Below are 22582 nucleotides of genomic sequence, written 5' to 3'. Positions count from 1 at the left end.
TGACACATGCAACTCATCAAGTGCTATATTGAAGTATCTAACTGTTATGACTCTATTATCCATATTCATAAACAAACATTCTACAAATAATAAAAATTAAACTCAAAATGACAATAAGAAACTCAAAACTAGAAAGCTTCCTAAGGCCAATTGTCTCAATTCCTCTATAAACAAAATCATTCTTTTCAAAATCCAGTGTGATTAGAAAATGGCATCCAAATCTGGGGAAAATACACAATGCTCTCTGACATACCTACAGAGTCAGGAAGGACACATGTTGGTGGAGACTCAAGAGAACCTAAAGAATGGTTGATCCTGATCCACATTGTGTAGCCAGATAATAGAAAGATTGGCTGGAAAACACATTCATAAAAGCCATCCCTCTGCAAAATGCAGTTTTGGGGCTCAGATGCAGGATGAATAGATGGGCTGTCAGAACAATACAGGCTGCTCCTTAAAAGACATTTGAAAAAATAGCCAGTTAATATGCAGTATTAATGAGGAAGAAGACATTTTAGAACTCAGATTTGTTGTTCAAAAGAGATGGTGTTCTGTCTAAAAATTGATGTTTTGATCAGGAAGGCACTCTTGAGCTTCTAGCTATCTCTGGATCTTAGTATTTCCATAGGAACAGTAACTATAAAAACATTTCATGAGCAATGAGTAGTGAAGGCAATTGGAAGAGCTGACAAGAAGACAAATTAGCAATAGATCTGCAGGACTGCAATGGTCACACTAGCCCAGGGTTCTCAGCCTTCCTAGTGTGTCGACTCTTTAAAACCATTCTTCACGTTGTGGTAACCCCCAACCATAACATTTGTTGCTACTTCATAACTGTAATTTTGCTACTTGTATGAATCATAATGTAAGGTTTTTTAATACAAGTTTTCCAAAGGATGGGGACCTACGGGTTGAGAACCCCTGTACTAGAGGCTTGAATCAGCAACACAGTTGTAGCAGTATCGAAAGTAGCACTGGACATACTCCTGAGGTGGAGGAAAAGCAGATTCTTCTTGCCTTAAACAGTTGGTTAAATTCCAACAAAAAGTGATAATATAATTGTTGGATATATTTGGCTTGATTGACAGTACCCTAATGCTTTCTGACTCAAACTGATGTAATTAAAATAATGCCAAATCCTGATCCATACATGGATGGAGAGAATAAGCTGTTTCTTTTCTTTGAAATGTTCCTTCTGACACGGTTTGCTATGAAGACATTATTTAAATGACCAAAGTTATGACTACTCTCTCCACAGGGATGAAAATGAGGAAGAAAATGAAAACACTAAAATCTTTGTACTTTCTCCTCAATGTGTGTGTGTTCAGATTATTGATGGTAGGCAAGAAATACAATGACAGAGGGATGTATAATCATCACTGGATAGAAAATAGCAGTGTAGAAACACAGTGGTGAAGGTTTAACTTGGAATGATTAGCATCATCATTGTGAAGCAATAATCATTTATTGATTGCTCCAATGGAATGTTTCTTAGGAGACACTATTGCTTAATTGCAATGAAATGAAATGCCATTAATTGCCCTAGAAACCACATATATCCTACCATTCTTTCCATGTATAGACAAGGAAATTAACATGTGGGAGGTTCAAAAGCTCACTAAGTACTCGTAGTTGGTTATATGATGATCCTGTGAATTTAGGATGGTAAATGAGCCATGGGGCTCATAAAATAGTCTTCAGCAAACATATGCTTGCATGTGAAAATGCACAGAAAGACATACATAATTAATACAGCCTATCACAAACTTGCAATTGATTTAAAATATTCATAGCACATTGGATAAAGGCAATAATTTTTTCCATTTAAGAAACACAGATTGCCATTTTTCTTTCAGGACTGCAGAGGAGTCAACACAGAATATGAGCGATAGAGTCCAGATCACAAAACTTGAGAGGAGAGATATGTTTTCCAAGCTGAAATTTTAGATTTTAAGACTAAGTGGGCACATTATCCTCTGACACAAATTTAAATATCAGAATATAGAGTATAAGAGTAGTAAACATACTGGATGGCTACCCCGGGATCCTTTAAAAACAAAGAGGGATTTATCTTCTCAATAGTGAGATACAATTTAGGACACATGCTATGTCAAAGCAAAGCAAATACTATATGAAGACTTCTTAAATTTAAACAAAGAAGTGTAAAAATAAATAAGCACACAATTCTCTTCAATAGAACCTATTACCCCTCATTAACTACTATTTGCTTCCTAACTTAATTCACTTCATTCTAAAAAAACAGTCACTTTTTGTAGAACCTTGTTCCTTTGCCTTTTTCCTAAAATACTGACCGTTAGCCAAATGACATTCAACTTTTTTGCACAGCCTATTTAGCCCATCACTGAACCCAAATACACTGCATGGGAAATAAGTCTCTTGCTTTCCTTGCATGTTACTCAAGAGTCAAAATGCAATCCTGGGAAACTGTTTGGCATACATGATAATATGAGGTTAAAACAATATATATATATATTAGCATCGGGTGTGAGTGTTTTCAAGGATTACAATTTTATGTGATTCCTCACAATTTTTCTAAAAATTATATTCAAACTTCTGCTCAGGGAGAAAACTGTGCCAGATTGTTGACAGAGAGGTTTCTGTCCTACCTAGTCCTGCAGCCGTTCAGTCCCAAATAAATACACAGAGGCCTATATTAATTATAAATTGTTTGGCTGATGGTGCAGGCTTCTCATTGCCTAGTTCTCTCTTAGTTATTAACCCATTTCTATTAATCTGTGTATCTCTACATGGCCTTGGCTTACTGGGAATGCCCAAAATGTCCTAGCTTTCTGGTAGCTACACAGCATCTCTCTCGAGACTCACTCTCTGCATTCCTCTCCTGGAACCCTCCTAGTCTGGTAGCCCTGCCTATACTTCCTGCCTGGCTACATCCTGCCTTCCTGTTGGCCAAAACAGCTTTATTCATCAACCAATAAGAGAAGCATGTATTCACAGCATTCAGAAGGACACCCCCCAATCATCATATTTCTGCTATAGTAATAGATTAACAGAAAGTTTAATTGTGCCATGCCCAGGGAAAAGCAAAGAAGCAAGCACTAGACATACCTGTGATACCTCAACTGCACAGTGCTTCCCACAAGTGATTGGATTGTGCTGGGTGACCATCTGCAAGTCATTTTAGTTAAGTACCCATCAGTTTCACATGATATATTGATATTGACATCTATTTAAAACACATTAAAATATTAATATAAAGTACAAACACCAAAAAAAAATCATGAAAAACATTTTCTTTATATCTTCAACAGAACTCTAACACAGTCCATGACAAGTGATCTCATGGGACAAAATGGACAAGGCCAGCCTTGGGATTCTTACCGATCACATATAACTCAGCATAGCGATGATGGCACCCTTGCCCACTGCAGCAGTACACTGCGTCATAGGCAAACTTCCCTCGAGGTCTAGTGGCTTTCAAGTTGGAGAAAGTGACTTTGCTAACATGGTCATTCACAGCACTATACTGGATTTCAGGGATTTTCTCAGCTAGATTCATCCACCAAACTATCTGTTTTGAGGAAATAATTTGATTTTCATTCTTGTAGATGCAGTGAAAGGAAGCATTCGATCCAACACTTGTCAGAATTTTGGGTGGAAAGTACATGACATCTGTAACACAGAAAGAAAGGTGGGCATTCATTTGGAAACAGAAACTATCATGTGAGTGGTCTGTGCCACAGCAAAGAGATTCCCACATCCCCAGCTACCCTGCCAGCATCAAGTAAGTGCACTGAGAAACTGGCTAATGCTGTGGACAGCCCTTTAGAGCCCCAGTAAGCCCTGCTCTCAAATGAGCAGAGCCTCCAAGGACGCCATGACAAGCTTCTACACATGGGGCTTATTCATTACAACTGTGCTTTAGCAACTACCATTTTCCAAGTGATAGGCAAAATTGACTAAATGGGGCATCATTTATTTCCACAATGATTGATTTTTTAAACCAGACTATTAAAATTGAATGCACATATGTGGGAACATACAAAAATAAGTAAATAAATAAATGTTAAAGAAACAAGGACCAGTAAATTGGCTTAGCAGGTAAAAGTACTTGCCACAAAGTCTGATGACCTGAGTTCAATCCCCAAGATTGACACTATGGAATAACAGAACTGACTCCTACAGGTTGTTCTGTGATCTCAACATGTGCACCGCAGCACTGATCACTATGATACAAAATCTTGACAGAAAGGGGGTTGTTGCTATTGTTTTTTCCATACTTGTGAAAGTTTCTAATAAACAGGTAAAGAAATTGGTAAAATAGTTTGCTAAATTTACTGCAATGGTTTTGTATGTAGTCCCCACAATGGACATTTGCACTGAGTGTATCTATGGTAAATGGAAACAGGACAGCACTGGGAAGAAGCATTAGACTATGAGCATGATTCAGTGTAATCCCAGCCTTGGGGACACGCAGTCTTCCCGTGAACAGAAGTCACTGTTGACCTGTGCCTGTCACACACTCGGTGTGTTCCGTGGCCCCCACCACTGAACAGTCTCAACACCTCAGAGTTACTCTTATTTCCTAGGAAGGTACACAGTAACTCTCATAAATTCAGGCTCTTCATTTACAGATTACTTTTAAATCTTCAAGGAATTTTAGTTCAATAGCAAATGTACCTGTGAGACCAAATTAAGAAATAAAGCTAAAATGTATATGGCGTGTGACTGGTTAAATGCTTAAGTCTAGGCTTTCACACAAAGATAAAAAGTGAAAATCTATAAAATTATGCTAAAATTGATGAAACATGAAATAAATACTGAATACTTAATCTTCAAAAGAGCACAAATACGATCGTAATGAGTACTATGCAAAATTTAGTTTGAGGAATAAGACATCTATGACTTTCTTTATATGGCAAAAAAAAAAACCCACTGATAACTTCACAATATCAACATTAATGAATTTTATTAAAAGGGAAATATTCTAGTGATAATATTAATGTTATCAATTACTGAAAAGAATATAGGTCACAAATCAAAACATTTTTAGATAAAATTCTTTCACAATGTGTTTATCCCAGCCCCAGAAAATGAACTTTTTCATTCTACGAGCAGATGTGCTGAATTTTCTTTAAAGGGAAAACATGGAGCCTGGTTGTGTAGATTATTTGTCATTCAGCACACATCACCAGCCATTATGTCAGCACAGTGGATGATATTGTAAAGAGAAATATTTGGGGTAGTTACTTAAGTGGACTAGTTTTTGTTCCCACTTCAAGTATCTTAGTTTGTTTCTTGCATAGTGAGTTTCTTTTTAAAAAAATATTTATTTTTATTTTCATGTGCATTGGTGTTTTGCTTGCATGTATGTCTGAGCGCCAGATCCCCTGGAGCTGAAGTTATAGACAGTTGTGAGCTGCCATGTGGGTGCAAGGAATTGAACCATTGCTCTTAACTTCTGAGCCATCTCCCCAGCCCCAAGTTTCTTTTTCTTAATCTTTACCTACTAGCCCTCAGAGGCAGCTAAGCCATCTGAGATCATCAGGGAGCATTTTGGTTGAGTCTTTAAATGACTCCAAAAGCCCATAAGCTAAAGGCTGAGACACCAGCCTGTGCTGTCATTGGCATCTCTAAAACCTTCATTAGGAACAGTGTAGTGGAAGGATCCAGGTCATTTAGAGTGAGCCCTTGATAGGAACATTGGGACACAGTCTCCTTCTTCACCCCTCTTTGCTTTCTGTCAGCAGTGAGTTGAACAGACCTCTCCTGAAGACTCCCACTGCTGATGTACTGTGTTATCACAGGCTCAAAGCAACAAGGTTGAGTAGAACCTCAACTATGAGCCAAAATAAAATTTTCATCTTTTAAAATTAAGTTTTGGAGGGAGTTTTGACTAGAAAGTAGCTATTTACTCATTTTTTTTCCCCATAATTTTCTGTTCAGGATGTCTGAAGTCTAGAAATGTACCTCAGTGACAAATAAAAGTCTAGCTGTTAATATTCATATGACTGACTACTGCAGAAGCTAATTGATAAGGTGGTGTGTGTGTGTGTGTGCGCGCGCACGCACGCGCACACACATTTGTGTGCACACTTTATAACGTCTGACGATGTTGGGGGCACAGAAGTCCTTGTCCTCACAGAGAAGCACTAAGAGAACCAGGATAGTTGATCACACAGGTATCTCCTCAATGAAGGAGATGCAAACCAAACACCTGCATTCCACCCAGAAGGCTGAGAATGGAGGGTCCTAACAACCTGGTAACCATTTTGTTATCTGAAAGCACAGACCTCACCCTAATCCTCCAGAATGATTATCCCAGACTCTTCCCTCCCTAGACCGCTATCCATCCTTCAGGGAGATGTCTGGGTACTTAATGGCCTGCTGATCTCTATACAACTGGTCAGAGATCACACTAGATTCTAGATCTTCTAACTATAGAACCTACACTTAGGGTAACATGTACTTTGTAGCAGCTCTATGGAGTCACATCTTAAGCTTTATTGTGCACTTGGAATTTGAATGAATTTTGCCTGGAAACCTTTTCCCAAACTGTACTGTGTTTTAAACATGCTGATCCAGATTGACAAAGTCGGTCTGTACATTATTTATTTATTTATTTAATTTTTTTTTTTTTTTTTTTTTTTTTTTTTTTTGGTTTTTTGAGACAGGGCTTTTCTATATTGCTTTGGCGCCTGTCCTGGAACTAGCTCTATAGACCAGGCTGGCCTCAAACTCACAGAGATCCACCTGACTCTGCCTCCTGAGTGCTGGCGGGTTTTCATTCTTACCTCTTTGTGCAATCTGCTTCTCTGTATGACACCTATAGGGACCCCCACATGACTATCTCACATAAGAATGCATATGAGATGGCATTTGAAAAACCAAGCAAATATAAACTTACAGATATTGACATACATTGTAAAGAAAACTAGAACTAAAAGCATGTCCATCTAAAGACCTAAACTGAATGAGACCAAATGTTTGGCAAAATACAACAAACCAGTACATTATACAGAGTTTCTAAAAAGAACATTTATATTCAGCCTTGATTCCTAGCAAACTTGGAAAACCAACATTGATTCTTATAGCTCTGCATCGTTTCCTTGAAGGGGAAGTTTTAAATTTTAATTATGAAGTAAAATAAGAAAATAAAGAAATATCTTTCCATGCAAACTAAGTGCATTGCCCAGTGGTTAATAAAGACAGGCTTTCAGTGTAGGTAGGCATGGGGGCCTTCTAGTTCCTCTGCACAGCTCTCCTCTTCCCTCCCGACATGACCCCACAGCACCTCCTGGGACACTGGTTTTCATTCCCCCGATGTGATTCATAAGACACAGCTAGTCAGTGAGACCTGATAACAGAAGATTCAGTTTCCCTTAGGAACCAACCAAAAAATTCAAAAGCTGAATTATCAGAACCTGATTACACACAGGGGACAGTAGAATGCTATCTGAGGAATAAAGATATAAAATCACCTCCTAAATCTCCTCATGCCAGGCCCCTGAGTCTCCCAGGCTGAACTAATTATTTAACACTTGCTTTAGCTCTCTCATGCGATCTTGCTTTGTGCCAAACAATTAGTGTCGATCTTCCTATCTCTTTAGATTTTTGAGAATCCGAGCACAGAGGCTGTGAATTCATAAACTAAAATAGTATCTTACATTCACTGAATGTTAAGAGTTGGATGCTATAATATGGGCATCATTGTGTTATTTCACCATACAAAAACCATCCATATAAAAACATCCTGAGGTTACAGACAAGGAAACTGAGGCACAGAAAGGTTGAGGACCTCTCCAAAGAAATCGTAATGATGACCCTTGTATAAACTGGCAGATTCCAAAATTGATGCTTCTAAGACACTGATGCAACTTGCTTTCTAATTAACACTTCTTCCATACTAAGCAGTCAATAAGGGAATCTGTTGGATGATATAGATGGACTGTGCTCAGTATTTTACATTGCTATTTCTGTGTTATCACAACCAACCCCAGTAACACTGAGCAAGCGGACTACCAAGGGACAACTGAGTGTCTTCCTAAAGTCACAACTCAACGGTGACAGGGTTGGAAACGGAACAAGGTTCTCAGGGCTCTGAAAGATACTGCATCTCACCTCCCTGAGGAACCTGTGAGTGAGCCGCAGTTTCTCTGATGTTAAAAATAACCTTGGGAGGTGGCTGGATGCCAGACAGCTCTGTGAGTCACTGCAGCCAGATGAAGTGCCCAGGAGATCGCTCACACCTGTAAAGGAGTGCTGCATCGAATGTGCCAGAGGTGGAAGTCTGGGTCAAGTGTAGAACAGCCTCAGTGAGCTCCCAAGAGTGTCAGCTGTGCCCACAGTGACCTCGGTAGTAAGAAGCTCGGGGGTGGATTTTCAGGCAGAGCTGTGCCAGGCATTCTTAGCTGATACCAATGGGTTGTTGGAGCAGTTATGAGCATGAAGGCAGATGACTCCAAGAACAGAACAGGACCCACCCACAGTTTGAAAAGTTTCTACCAAGCTTGCATTATTGGTAGGAAAACCTGATGTAGGGATAAAACCCATTTTTTATTGTGGACACCATATACTGTGAAACAGCAATCAAGTCTACAGGAAACAATAGCAAGATATTGCAGCACAGACTACAGAATGAGATGCATCCTGCAAAATGGCTGCATCTTTACTGACAGCTTGAAGGATTTTGACATAAATATAGACTTGATCCTCTGAGTTATAGTGAATCAAAGGTTCAAACCAAAGAATACAAAATAGCCAGAGTAGAGGGAAGAAAGGGAAAAAAACCTACAAACAGTTTTAGGGTCTGTGGTCAATACATAGGGGAAATATGGTATCCACTAATGTGGAGGGGCCAGCCTCTCAAAATATTAGCATTGCTCAAATGCTATTTGGTAGCACTACAAGAGCTCCTAGGGTTTGGAGGGCACCTGGTGCTCCTGATCCCCAGACCCTTGCTGGTGGTCCTGTCCAAGTGGCTGGAGCCCATTCCAGCAGGTGATGCTGCACAAGTAAGAGACACTGTAGCAGCTGCTGCTGTTGCTGCTCCTGCCAGCATTGCTGGAACCCCAATACCCTCCAGCACAGGGCACTCCTGCAGCCCCAGCTCTAAGAACTGTAGCTCCTCTAGCTGGTTTGAGATCACTCTTGGACCACTGACTGACCTGCCCCCTGCTCAAGGAACACTGATATGCATGCCTCTCTTCCAGAATGAATGCCTTCTACCAGGAATGAGAGGTCCACCCTCCCTGAGAATGCATGCACCAAGACTCTCTTTCCCCTGTAACGCATCTCACGAAATTGTGTCGCCTGTGAGTTCTTTGTCCCCTCTCCCTGTATTAATAGTAGCTAATAAAAATACACAGAGCAACAACAACAAAATTCTGAAGATATGAAGACTTGACTCTGAAAACTCCAAAAGCAGGCTAGTGAGATGATCCGGTAAGTGAAGCGCTTGCTGCAGGAGCCTGAGATCCTGAGTTTAGATCCCCAGCACCATAGCAAAAGCTGAGCACAGTAAGCAGGGCCTGTGATCTCAGTACTGGAAAGCAGACACAAGAGGTTCGTAGGGGATTGGCCAGCCAGCTAGCACAGCAGAAGCAGCAAGCCCCAGGCTCAGGAAGAGACCCTGTCTCAAGTAATAAGGTGAAGGTAGAAGAAGATAGCCAGAGTCGACCTCTGGTCTCTGTAAGTACTCCCCCCGCCCCCCCACACACATACAGGTGCACACACACACACACACAGGTGTGCACACGCACACACATTTACGTGTATACATATACACACCTCTAAAAGTAAGCATTTAATATGTTTAACTCAAATGAATACACTTGGATTCTAAACATCAATTAAAGAATTAACAACACAAGTGGTATACATGCTAGGTTTTTTAAGTGGAGATTTCACATTAACAATTTTATGCTTTTGGAGTGTTTTTCTATATAGTCAAGGCTGGCCTCAAACTCATAATCCTCCTGCCTCATGCTCCAGAATCCTGGAATTCACAGGCATGGGTCACCATGACCAGTTTAAATATTTCTCTTTTTCATATTAAAAAAAAAAAAAAAACCTCCATAAGAGAGCGTTTTGGAAGAAAATACATAAGAATTTGGATGCAATTTTCATTAACCAAATAGCCTGCTCAAGATCTGAGTAAAATGTAGCAGGGCATAGATAGGCATGCATGTCTATAATCCCAGCAATTAAGATCAGCCTAGGCTATATACACAGACCTTGTCTCCAAAAAGAACTTTAAACACAATGTTAATATTATTATTCCCCCCCCCTTGTTGAAGGAAATAAAAATTGAAGATGCTTGTGACACACCAATGAGAAGGAAGCCAAGATGTGGGAGAATGTTTCCAGAGAAACTTCTACAAGGCCTACCTTGTGTGGTAAAGACTTGAGGCAAACTCCAGTCACTCCAGACTCCTGAGCCGTCCAGTCTCTTGGTTCTCACCTGAACCTCATACGAAGACCCAGGAAGCAGGCTGTGTAGCAGCAGGGATGGAGCCGAGACAGCTTCAGTAGCCTGAGAAAGGTGATGTTAAAACATCAGAGCATCGGGTTGGTGAGGAACATTTGCCAAAATTGATAAGTAAGCCTCGGCAAATCTCAAAGTATATAGTCTTACAGACGAACTGCCTGGCCACAGAAGTAAAACAGTAATTAATGACCAGATGAAAGACAAATGCGTCTGTCAATAAAAAAAAATTAAAGAGCCTGTAGATCAAACAATTGTGACAATGAATGAGCATTAACTGAATCCTAATGCCAATATGGTCTTTAGGACTTTTGAGAAACGGTGCCAGAGTTACTGGGAATTTTGTAGCCACTTCGCCACCCATTGCACATCTGGTAGAAAACAACATACAGAGGTGTAGAGGGGGCTCTAAGGATCCTAGAGAGGAAAGCTGCACAAGAAGAAAGGCATGAATGATATTGACATCCTGACTCTGGTGGCTACATCCTGACCCTGAACTACAGGGAATAAGTCACCACACTGCTTATATACCAGAGGGGAGGGAAGGCATCTGAAGCCAAACTCTGTAGAAAACAAACTCTAGTTAGGACCGGCCTGTGCGGCACATTCGGTTTTCCAATAATGTGCTTCAGATGAACTCCCTGCTCTCTTCAAGACTGCAAGAGGAAGGAAGGGGTCATAGGTTAAAAATCATGCAAAGCCTAAGGCATGCCTAGGGCAATATCAGGACCTTCACTTTTATACTCCTGTGATTTCCGACTTGCTAATAAGGAAATATCTCATGGCAGCCTTAACCCTGCATCTACATACCTGATGTGAAGGTTCCCAAACTACTCTCTGCAAAAATAAGACCGAAGAAAAGTAACAGTTCTAAAAGGATCACTTTCTACCTTGGAATGACGCAACACTTAGGTTCACTATGTGCTATGAAAACTTTCGTGTGACCCCACAGGCCATTCATGACCTCCTCCTCCCGACCCACTCCTCTCTCTGAAACCATCTACTGTCACAGTTATTTTCACTCTCAGCATCAGCCACACTGGCCTCCTGCACTGCTGTTCCACCTACATGGCACCCAGGTCCCCAGATACTGACAGAGCCATCTCCTCCAAATCCTTGCTCAGTTATCACCCTCCCAGTGAGGCATGCCTCAACCTCCACTTGCTATGGCAATCTTATCCCATCCTCTTTGATCTCAAGGTTTCTTTCTGCACCTAGAATAGCTCCTGGCAACAAACAGGCACTCAGAAAACACCTTAGCATAATCGGAAGAGAATGCTGATGGACCTCACAACACAAATGCACATGTTGTGCGTAAACACACTGAGCAGCGAACAAGTAAGAAAGCAATGTGAGTCCTCAGCAGATGAAAATGGTTATGTTAGAATTTCATGACTAGACTTCCTGTGCTGTGTAGAAGTTATCTCAGTAAGTAATACTCAAAATAGTCCAAGCCTCTCTAGGAACCACAGCCATATTTGCAAGCAAGGACAATCTCTAAGAGACTTAGGACTCTGATTGCTTCTCAAAGTTTCACCTTCTTTACCAAAATATACTTACCTCCCTTATAACTGTAGAATTCTCTGAATATTTGACTTGATATTGAAGTGGAAACAGTGCCACCGTTGGGCTGTCCCAAGAAATCTTTAAATTACCATCGTCTGTGATTTCCATATGCAAACCTAAGGGTGGATCAGGCTTCACTGAAGGGGAAAGAATAAAAAGAGACTTTTAACTCGAGCAATTTTCACAGCAGTCATATCAAAATAAAATGAAGTTGAGATGAACTGCCAGGATAGCTTGCCTTTTAAATACTTAAAAAGTTAAATCATCTGAGGACTAATTGCAAAGTTGAAGCAGATATGCATGGTGGGTCCTTCCCTTCTACCATACTTACCACAGCAAACCGCTGTCTTCGTTTCTTTCCCCTGTGTGGGAAAACCTATAAACCAGTAAGTGGGATTGTTTTGATAAATGTGATTTCCTTCTATTAAAAAGTCTGCCTCATTTCACCTTTCCTAGTAATTTTCAAACATACTTGGAGTCTCTGCCTAGTTGCAGTCACTGTACTTGTTTCATGAGGACAACAGCAGTATAATGCACAGACCTGGCAAAAGTCAGCATATTTATTCACATAAGATAACAACCCAAACATACCTACTGAAGTCAGAGCTAACACTCCCATGCAATAAACGTGCCATTGTAAGGCCTGGCTGTCTCTAGCCATAGGAGTGGGGACTCTTAGCTTAATGGGGATCTTAACCAGTTAAATGATTTCTTAGTTCAAATGTATGTGTGCATATTGACATTTGTATGTATATGTGCACATGTAAGTACTTGATTATGCCAACCACAAGAAAACCAATTAGATATGTGCAGAAACAATTTAAATATCTTACAGGTAAAGATTACTTTAATAGATTATGGTTCATATCATAAAGGAAATTCAAGCAGCCATTTAAAAAAAATCACATTTGTAGGGCTAGAGAGATGGCCCAGAGGTTAAGAGCACTGGCTGCTCTCCCAGAGGTCCTGAGTTCAATTCCCAGCAACCAGATGGTGGCTCACAATCATCTGTAATGAGATTGAGTGCCCTCTTCTGGCCTGCAAGCAAAAGTGGAGGCAGAATACTGTGTACACAATAAATAAATAAAGTTATTTTAAAAATCACATTGTAGTAGAATATTGAAAATGTTTAACTTCTGAAGTTCAAGAGGCTTATCACAAATTCACACTTTGATTATTTTATAAAATTTATTTTATTTGTGTGCGTGTGTGCGTCCGTGTGTGTTTGTGTGTGTGTGTGTGTGTGTGTGTGTGTGTGTGTTTGAACATGCACAGGCATTCAAGTACCCTAGGAAATAAAAAGGCACATTGGGCCCCCAGGGGCTGGAGTTACAGGCAGTTGTGAGCTGCCATGTGGGTGCAGGGAACAAACCTGAGACCTCTGCAAAAACAAGCGCTTTCAAATGCTGAGCCAGTCTGCATATTTATATTCTTGAGTTGTTAAAATTAGCAAATAGAATGTATTGCAAATCAGAAGTGTGTATAAATGGTAATCTATACACACATTTCCCCTCTGCACATCTTTACAATAAGAAATATACTGGTTTGAATTACATTTCCAATCAAAACTGGCTTAGCTCTCACACATCCCATCCGTTCAGGAATTTTGAGAGAGTTTTGCTTTTTGCTTTGGGGTTGGGTTTTTGGTTTTGGTTTTGGTTTAGGTGTTTTGGGGGGGGGTTTGTTTGTTTGTTTGTTTTCATTTATTGTTGTTGTTTTTCATTTATTCAACCCTAATGACACCTGTTTTTTGTGAGTTATTGCAAGTTTAACTTATTGTAAGCAGATATAACTTAACACTAAAAAAAAAATGTGAATTTTACTGTGCTCCCAGGACCAAAAACAACACAAAAATTAAAAAAACAAAAACAAAGAATAGTGAAATTATATACAGCTGCAAGATGTTTCACATTTCCTATCTTCTACCAGTATACATTCATTTTCAAACATACCAAAAACATTTACCCCTGGCTCTCCTACACCCAGCTCAGCACTTACTACCATTCACCCACTCTGCCAGAAAAACATCTTCAGAAGAGTTGGGGAGACCTTCCTTCCACCCAGCCCCACCCTCCTAACCAGCCCACACTGGTCAGCTCTTCCTCGGCAGTCACAAAGTCTGCCCAGATCAAGACCACTACCCTTCAGCTGTCTTGTACTCAGGCTTGGCCCCCTATTGGCCCATTGATGACTCTGCTCACTATTATTACCGGCAGCTGTGTGAGTAAAACACCCCCCCCTTCCTGACTATGTCTCCAATCTCTATAATTATAATAATCCCCACACACATATCCACTAAGATATACTTCTTGGAAGGATAAATTCAGGTAAAAATGTTTTTAAATAATTTTCAGAAATAGTTAACTGAGATGTAGACAGGTGATAGTCAAAGAATACACATCTGTTCACTAAATCCAAGTCTTAAAGAGGCCACAGCTGTTTCACAGGACCACTTCAATGCTAAGATTAGAGACATTTACTACTGGGAACACATTGGTGAAGCTGCCTGTAATAACTAGTAACATTTACCACGGTTTTCAGTATTGATCAACGTGATGTAAATGTAAGTGAAAATCTTTAACACATAAGCAACCTTTCAACCCCCTCTCATGAATAATTTCTCAGTTCCGTTGTCATTCTGAAATGCAACTTACCGACAAGCATTGGCTGCACTGACATTAGAGGTGACTGAAAAGTCACACCAGCAGATGTCATTTCCAAATACATCAGAAGAGAGTGGTTGAGTTTGTCTCTTGGTACTGGCACATGACAGTCACATTCCCGAACACTGCAGTTGCACTGGACAGTCTGAAAAGTGTCTTTCAAGGGGGCCAGAGGCAAATCACCTATGACTTCAGGCCTGTATTTAAATATAAGAGCAAAATGTGAGCATGGATGTGGGAATACTGGACAGGTGTCTGAAAGCAGGACATCAAATCCAGCTTAAAGACAGGCTGTATCAGAAGAAGCAAAGATGAGAAAGCAGATTAACCATCAAGGTAGCATCATCAAGAGGCCACAGCGACACTAACAATAAAGAAAGGCCACAGCCCTAAGATACCAACCACAGTGAAAATATCCTTAAAAACAAATATGAAAGAAAGACCTTTTCCAGGCACACCTAAACTTAAAGAATCAACTTCAGACCTCATTATAAAAATGCTAAGAAAGGCTTTGGATGCAGGAAAAATAAAAGGAATGAAGCTTAACTTCAAAGCTAATTATTTATTGGCCGATTAAAGCAAAAGTAAGAATCATGTATTTACAGGGTGTGACATAGACTAAAGTATGGGGCATTTTCAACCTAGCTTGGGGAAGCTGGAAGTGAATAACTGAAATGTTACACAACACACAAAGTGATACAGGGTCACTTCGACTCTAAGACAAGCCAAAATGTAAAAGCCACTTAAATAATTAGTCATGTAGACAAAGCTAATAGGCAACAAAGCAGATTAAGTGGAATCATAAAAATTAACTTAGAAGAACAGACAAAAGCAGCCGGGCAGTGGTGGCACACACCTTTAATCCCAGCGCTCAGAAGCAGACAGAGCTCTGAGTTTGAGGCCAGCACAGTCTACAGAGCGAGTTCCAGGCCAAACAGGGCTACACAGAGAAATCCTGTCTTGAGAAGAAAATGACAAGAAATAATGAGATGAGAAAAAAGACAGAAGGCTTGAGAATAGAATTGGTGGCACTTAATGAAAATAGTCTAAAAATCTCATTTAGAAGGCAGTCAGTAGCAAAGCGGGTGAAAAATAAGACCCAATTATAAAACCTCTCATAAGAAATCAATTTTAACACCAAAATGCAAATTTACTACAGAAGACAGAAAAAGACATGCTACTTCAAGATAAATCAAAATAAAGCTGAATGGCTACATTAATGTCAAGAAAGTGGGATTCAATGCAATAATTATTTACCATGGTAAAGGGCATTCATAACAAAAACAAAATTGTGCAGTGGGGTCACTAAAAGTACATAATATGCTTTTATCTAATAACGGGAAAAAATAGGTAAAGTCATAGCTGCTGGTGGAAAGTCTAACTGTTCTCTAAAAATTCATGTAACAAGTGGACAGAAAATTCCAGATTAAGAGCTGAACAACACTATCAACCAACTTGACCCACTTAGTGAGATCAGCTCTCCACATGCTAGCCATAGGTTCACCTTGCAGCAAGCCAGCATTTGGCACAGCCAAACTGTGCAAAAACAGGCATCCCTCCATAAAAAGACAATGCTAATTCCCTAGATTACAGCCCCTGGTAATCAATTTTCTCTTCCACATGCTTTTCTTATCACGAGGAGTTTGATACTCAGCCCAGGTATTCACACTGAAAATTTCTGACCATATCCTGTGTTCAAGCACTTCACCCACGGATCTGAGCCCCCTTCACACCCTCTGCATTCCTCTCTTTCTCTTTGTCCCCTCGATTCAGAGATATTGCCATGAGCTGCCTAAATTCCCCAGCCTTGTGCTACATTCTGGAAATTTCTCCAACCCTAGACATCTAGGACAATTCAGAGCTTGTGTTAGCATTCAGGCACAACTGGCCCCCCACTTGGAGACCTGGCAGAATGTGTCATCAGTACACACAGGCACTTGCCAATACTCAGGCAGTACTCTGATCTGCTCAGAGCCTTTACAATGCCTTCAGCTTCATCACTACAGCTACTCCCTGTTAAAAAGGCAGAACCCCGCCCACCTGCTCTTCCTCTCTTCTTTTCTCCTGCCTACCTCTCTGTCTCTCTCGCTCTCTGTACCTCTATCTCTCTTTTCCCATGAGGCTGCTCTGCACTCCCTCTCTCTAACCCCTCTCTCCCTTTTGCTCCCCCCCCCAAAAAAAACTCTCCACATGAGCACTGTCTGCACGGAGTGTCTGTATGTCACCCACCGCGGCTCCTTGGTTACAAACCCTCCAAGGCCCCTCTCGCACTACATCGTAAGAGGTTGCTTTGATTCCTTCCACTATATAAATGGTTACTAATATGCATAAAGCGGATGGTTCTCTGCGCCCTTTACCAACCCACTGGCATTGCTTTCTTGGCTGGGAACACCCCAGTAACAATAGCTATGCCCCACAACTCAAAACAAAAGTGTGCATATGCCCGAGTCTGGTAGCTGGGGGCTAATCAAAGAATCCTAACAAAATGTTCTCTGTTCTTCAACATCTCCAAGTTGGAAAACAAACAAAAACAAAACAAAAAACTGTCACCCCAACCCTGAATGATGGCCCAGGGAGTAAAGGCACTTGTCACCAAGCCTACTGGCCTGGGCATGATCCCTGGGATCCATGTGGCAGAAAAAGAAAACTGACTCACCCAAGTTCTCTGGCCATGCCTCTGATGTCATGCACCCACATCCACACATATGCACACATGTGTACACACACACAAATTAATGTAAAAATATGCTTGAGCTATCCTAAGCCTCTCCCATTTACGAGCCCAGCTAGCTCCCCACACTTTACTGTCTGTATGCTTCCTCTTCTGAAGAAACAGCTTGCTTGCTGGCCATCTGCTTCTGCTTTATCAATGATAACAACAGGCACAACCAAAGAGACCACCCTCCCTCCTAAACAGCCAGGGGAACACATGGAGTTTCCCATGACTTCCTTTTGTAAGAGGAAAGATAAACAAAGAAAAAGAAGGCCATAAAAAAAAAAAAAAAAAAAAAAAAAGAACCAGTGTTACCAGGGAAACTGTGATGCACGGGTGGATATCTCACTACAAGGTTCTGATCTGTTAATGAAAGAGTCTTAATGGAGACTCAGAAGAAGAAAGCTCAAGGATATATATATATATATATATATATATATATATATATATATTTACTGTATGCCTGAGGGCCAGAAGAGGACACCAGATCTCATTACTGGATGGTTGTGAACCACCATGTGGTTGCTGGGAATTGAACTCAGAATCTCTAGAAGAGCAGTCAGTGCTTTTAACTACTGAGCTATCTCTGCAACCCAGAAGGACAAGTTTGGTGGAATCTGAGAGAAAAGCACCAGGGCAGGAAGGCTGAACATCTATCTCAGCAGCTGCCTGGAGAGGTGTGATGAGAAGAGGAAGAGAGGAAAGCAAGCATTCCTAGGTCAGCAGGGAGCTGCACAGTGGGAGATGGAGGGGAACTTTGGAGAAAGAATGGGAAAACTCAGAATGCCAGGGAACGCATGCTTAGGCTTTGGCCAGTATCCAAAATAGAAAGAAAATGAAAAGCTATGGTTTTCTGAGTAATTCAGAGAAGTGAACAGGCAATGGGGAAGGGGCCTATGGGTAAGATAGACTGTTTCACTAAGAGGCTAATTAGTCCACCCCTCGCCCCAGCAAGTCTCCAGATGAATCAGATTTCCAACAAGATGGGAGTGAGTGAAGGATGAACTACTGAAAATAATTTAGAAGGCTAAGTCTCCCCAGGGCAAGATTGTTCTTTAGACCAGGACGAAGAAGCTTTGTCTTAGTGGGCCTCAATAGACCCCAGTTACCTCCACTTTTTTGTAAGGCAAATTTAAATTCTAAGGAGGAGCTTTCCTTTCTAATGTTACCAGAGGAACAGGAGGTAGGGTCCAAAGTCCATGAGGGAATGATTCATTCTCATGGACCTACCAGCTGACAAAAATCTATCTAGCTACTAAGACAAGGGAATTATATAATATCTAGTCTCTACAGAAATAAGTTAAAATCAAGAAATGGCTTCTGAGAAAAGACAGAAGCTAGAAGGATTTATCTGCTTTTAGAATGAATTGGAAACTGTGGTAGGCCAGTGAGGTAAGGACAGCCTAGTGACCCTGAGTAACTTCCTTGAAAAATCTTGTCTCCTTCTCCCTGGTTAAGCAACATTCAGAGCCTCCCACCTGCCTTATGGGTACTCTGGGGTCAGGCACTTCCCGATAGAGCAGGAGATAAATAAAACTGACTTACGTCAACATTGGACACAAGCACAGAGAGCAAAATATGTCCAGTGAAGCGACCTGCTGGAGAAAACTCAGGAAAGGACACAGGTGCCATTCACTAAGAAGGAGTCAAAGAAGGAAGATCACAAAGAATGAGATCAAACGCCCTAAGAGAGAGATGCCAAGACTCATGGGTAACCATTCCTGAAGCTACAGAGGGACAGGATTAGCATGGTTGAAAGGAGAGCTAGTCAAGGTGTGGAATTCTTCATATTGAGTTTGCAAGGGATGGCAAAGTCTGGAGAATGCACGTGACATGTAGTAAATTAGGTGGGGTCAGTAATAACAGTGAAACCATTCAAGGCACTGAAGCTCATTTATGTGGATTTTGAAATCACCAAGTGCTGATAGAAAACTGGTTGAGTGAAAGAAGTGATTCAGGCTTTAGAAGCCAGGAAGGTCCAAAGTCACTCCCCATCATGACCTGGCACGCAGCAGTTCCTAACCTGACCTGGACACTGCTCTTGTGTTCTCTGGCTTGCTAGCTCAACCACACTCAGCCTTCCGTCTTCCAGCTCTGCTGTCCATGCCTCCAGCACTTGAAAATGCTCTTCACTCTCTGCTGAATACTCTTAATTTGCGCTGGATAACCCTTAGTTCATGTGTCCTGTCCCTCTTTTTATTGCATGGCCACACTTTCAAACTTGGCTATAGCATTTTAATTTTTTTACAACACCCTATCAGCTCCACAATGAAGGGTATTATGTAGGGGTTTATTACCAGACTGAAACATCCCACAGGGAAGTTCCTTAAGCCAGAAGGTAAACAACTCAAATAGCTTCAGGAAGTCCCTGAAACTGACCAGAATAACTAGGTCCCTCCCTCCCTCCTGAGTAAACAAATGAACCAGAAATCAGCCAAACTGACTGGAAGAGGTTAAGATCAACTGAGTCACTTGGAAACTCAACCTGTCGAGCTGCCTGTAGGTGTGCAGTGTTTTCTAGATTCCTGACTTTGTGAGCTGTCACCCATGATGGGGTAGGCTTTGGTGGTGCAGCTGTTTTTGAGGCATTTCTTTTCCTGTAAGTAACTCCCCACCCATATTCCTCTAAGTATCCCCAATAAAACTAACTCATTGGTTCATCAAGGTGGACTTTGGTGGCATCCTTAATTTGGTTTGTCATGGGTTCTCTATCTGGAGTGAATAATCGTGTGTGTTGTCTCCCCAGGAAAAGACTTGTCATACAACAAAGGAGAAGCCTGTTGTAAATACTCTTCCCCACACTCAACTCAGAACATGGGGCTCACAGTAGGGACCTTATAAAGGAAAGGAAGAACTTTCTCCCTGGCATAAAATAAATGCCTACAACAGTCCCAGCATATCACATTTCTTAGACTATCTCTCCTTTGGGTTCTCAGACAAACATTAATATCTGAACTCAAACAATGCTGTCCCTTTGAGGACATATTTATAGGTTTTTAAATCCTTTTTAAACAGCAAATTTTAGCTCCTGGAAAAACACAACTTTTTCACACATGGAAGTCTTCGAACGATTTCTCTTGTGAATTTTGATGGAACAAAATGGTGATTTCCTTAAAATAAAATGATACATTTAATTACTTTTTTAAAGCAAGTTCCAACATTTCTAAATAAGTAAGCTTGGCCATAAAGTCATGCTTCATAAAACACTGTGTATGGCAGCTTTACTAAAGCATTTAGAGATGTTAGAGTGCTCTTCAGAATGGAGTTGGTTCAAGAAACCAAAGATCCTGAAGTGATGCTCAACCAAAACCAACATCCTGGAATCAGTATTTGCATATAATACAGCATATATTCTCTCTGGCTTCCAACCCCACAGCATTTCAGTAGAAATTACCTTTTTAGGCATAAGCATCTTAGAAGTAGGCATCCCTTACTGATGAAAGAAGCAAAGAGCCTCCCATTCATAAATGCAACCTTCATTCCATGAACTAACACCAAAATTAATTTTTTAGACATGGACGAAGATAACTCACAAAGTTTTGATTCTGAGTAGACAATTTTACAGTGCCCCCACCCCAGAAAAAATGACCCTGGATCTAGCATACATGGGCTATGACACCAGTAGAAGGTCTGGAAATCCTGGCAGATTATACCCACAGACAGCAAATGCCAATGGGGACTAAGCAAGCAAGGTTGAGATTCAGGGCCCTAACAACTAGATATAGGCCATGGATTTATCCATCTGCCCTTTGGAAATACTTTCCACCGACAGCCATGATCACTCTTTCCATGATTCTAGTCTGCTTTTCTGTTGCTGTGATAAAAAAAAAAAAAAAAAAAAAAAAAAAAAAAAAAAAAAAAAAAACAAACCACTGACCAAAAACAGATTGAGAGAGACTTTATTTGGCTTATAGGTTACTGTTCATCATGGGGAAAAGCCACCTTGGGAACCCAAAGCAGGAGCTGGAAGGTTTCTTGCTGCTCATTGTCTTGATTTCTATATAACCTGGCCCACCTGCCCAGAAAGACACTGTCCATGGAGGGCTGGGCCCTCCTACATCAATAAGCAATCAAGAAAATGCTCCACAGACATGTATACCTGATAGAAGCACTTCCTCAGTTGAGAGTGCCTCTTCCCAAGCATGTCTAGATTTGTGTCAAGCTGACAAAAATCAAACCAGCACATCCAATGTTTTTGAAATCTGCTAGATCGTAATTTGGTTAGCTGGTTTCCCCCTCAAACCTGCCCAAAATGAAAAATTAACTAGACTCTAACTATGGTATGGTGAGTCAATTTATCTAAGATCCCATACCAATCATTTTAGACACTGATTGAGACTACACAGGGGCTGAATGTACTTAATAGCTCACGTGGCCATTCAGGTAACCACAACCTAAATTTCACTTGACAAAGTACACATTTTTGGTAAAGCCAATAAGTAAATACAGCATGTGCTAGAGGCCTCACAAACACTCATTCTTCCTCTTATCAGCAGTATTTACTATTACACTTCGGGTTCTTAGCTCTGGAACTTCTGCTGTTTTTAAGAGCAGGTGTGTCTTCACCACCTGCCTTCTAACATGTTTCCAGTGAAGTTTGTACACAGTGAAATACCTCTGTCAGTCAACAAGTGGATAGGGATGCATCAGAAAGAGCATTAGGATAACCCCTACAATAATAAACACATTTGCCAATTCTCACAGAGCAATAATCTGACAGTGTTCACACATTTTTAGACTGTTATGTCCATCCATATTTGCAGTGTCTCTGTGCCTAAATAAATAGGAAGAAAAAGGGGGAACCTGATGGAGAAGATGGATATAAACATACAAACCACTCTCTATAATGAACACAGCTACACAAGAAAAGCAGGGATAGGATGGGTTCTAAACACACTTCGGCACTTTAAGCAAATCAGGTCATATGACTAGCCAAGTTAATTTCATAGGTACTCACAGATCATAAAAAAGATGGACCTTAGAGTCATAGTTCTTGAAGGGGCTCTTTAATGGTTCCATGTGACAGATTAATAATGTCAAGTCCCCTTTCATCCAGCACTCTATGTCCCAGTTTACACCTGCATTAAAAATAAACTGCATTAAACCTGGGGGGGAAATTGCTCTGAACAACCCGGTCAAAGAGAAGTGCTGAATGGAATTTAGCAGTGATCTGAT

At 40.8% G+C, this 22582-nt stretch overlaps 1 protein-coding gene across 3 annotated transcripts in view; it reads right to left on the bottom strand.

Moving 5' to 3' along the window:
• Lepr (leptin receptor) overlaps nt 1-22582 on the bottom strand; it is a 117904-nt gene that overhangs the window by 72665 nt on the left and 22657 nt on the right. For all 3 annotated transcript variants that reach the window (XR_007834748.1, XR_007834747.1, XM_051188237.1), the window contains exons 4-10: nt 22365-22485; nt 14686-14891; nt 12026-12168; nt 10369-10513; nt 3361-3651; nt 3088-3205; nt 254-453 (exon numbers count right to left, since the gene is read on the bottom strand). Coding sequence is in view for 1 of the 3 variants with exons in the window: in XM_051188237.1 (XP_051044194.1) it covers nt 254-453; nt 3088-3205; nt 3361-3651; nt 10369-10513; nt 12026-12168; nt 14686-14891; nt 22365-22485 (1224 nt within the window). In the remaining 2 variants the exon portion in view is untranslated. The remainder of the gene's footprint in view (nt 1-253; nt 454-3087; nt 3206-3360; nt 3652-10368; nt 10514-12025; nt 12169-14685; nt 14892-22364; nt 22486-22582) is intronic.

This window comes from Phodopus roborovskii, unplaced genomic scaffold, assembly GCF_943737965.1.
Source record: "Phodopus roborovskii unplaced genomic scaffold, PHOROB, whole genome shotgun sequence".
NCBI classification, from domain to species: domain Eukaryota; kingdom Metazoa; phylum Chordata; class Mammalia; order Rodentia; family Cricetidae; genus Phodopus; species Phodopus roborovskii.
Note: the sequence above shows the minus strand (reverse complement) of the source record. Positions and strands in the feature narration are given on the sequence as shown.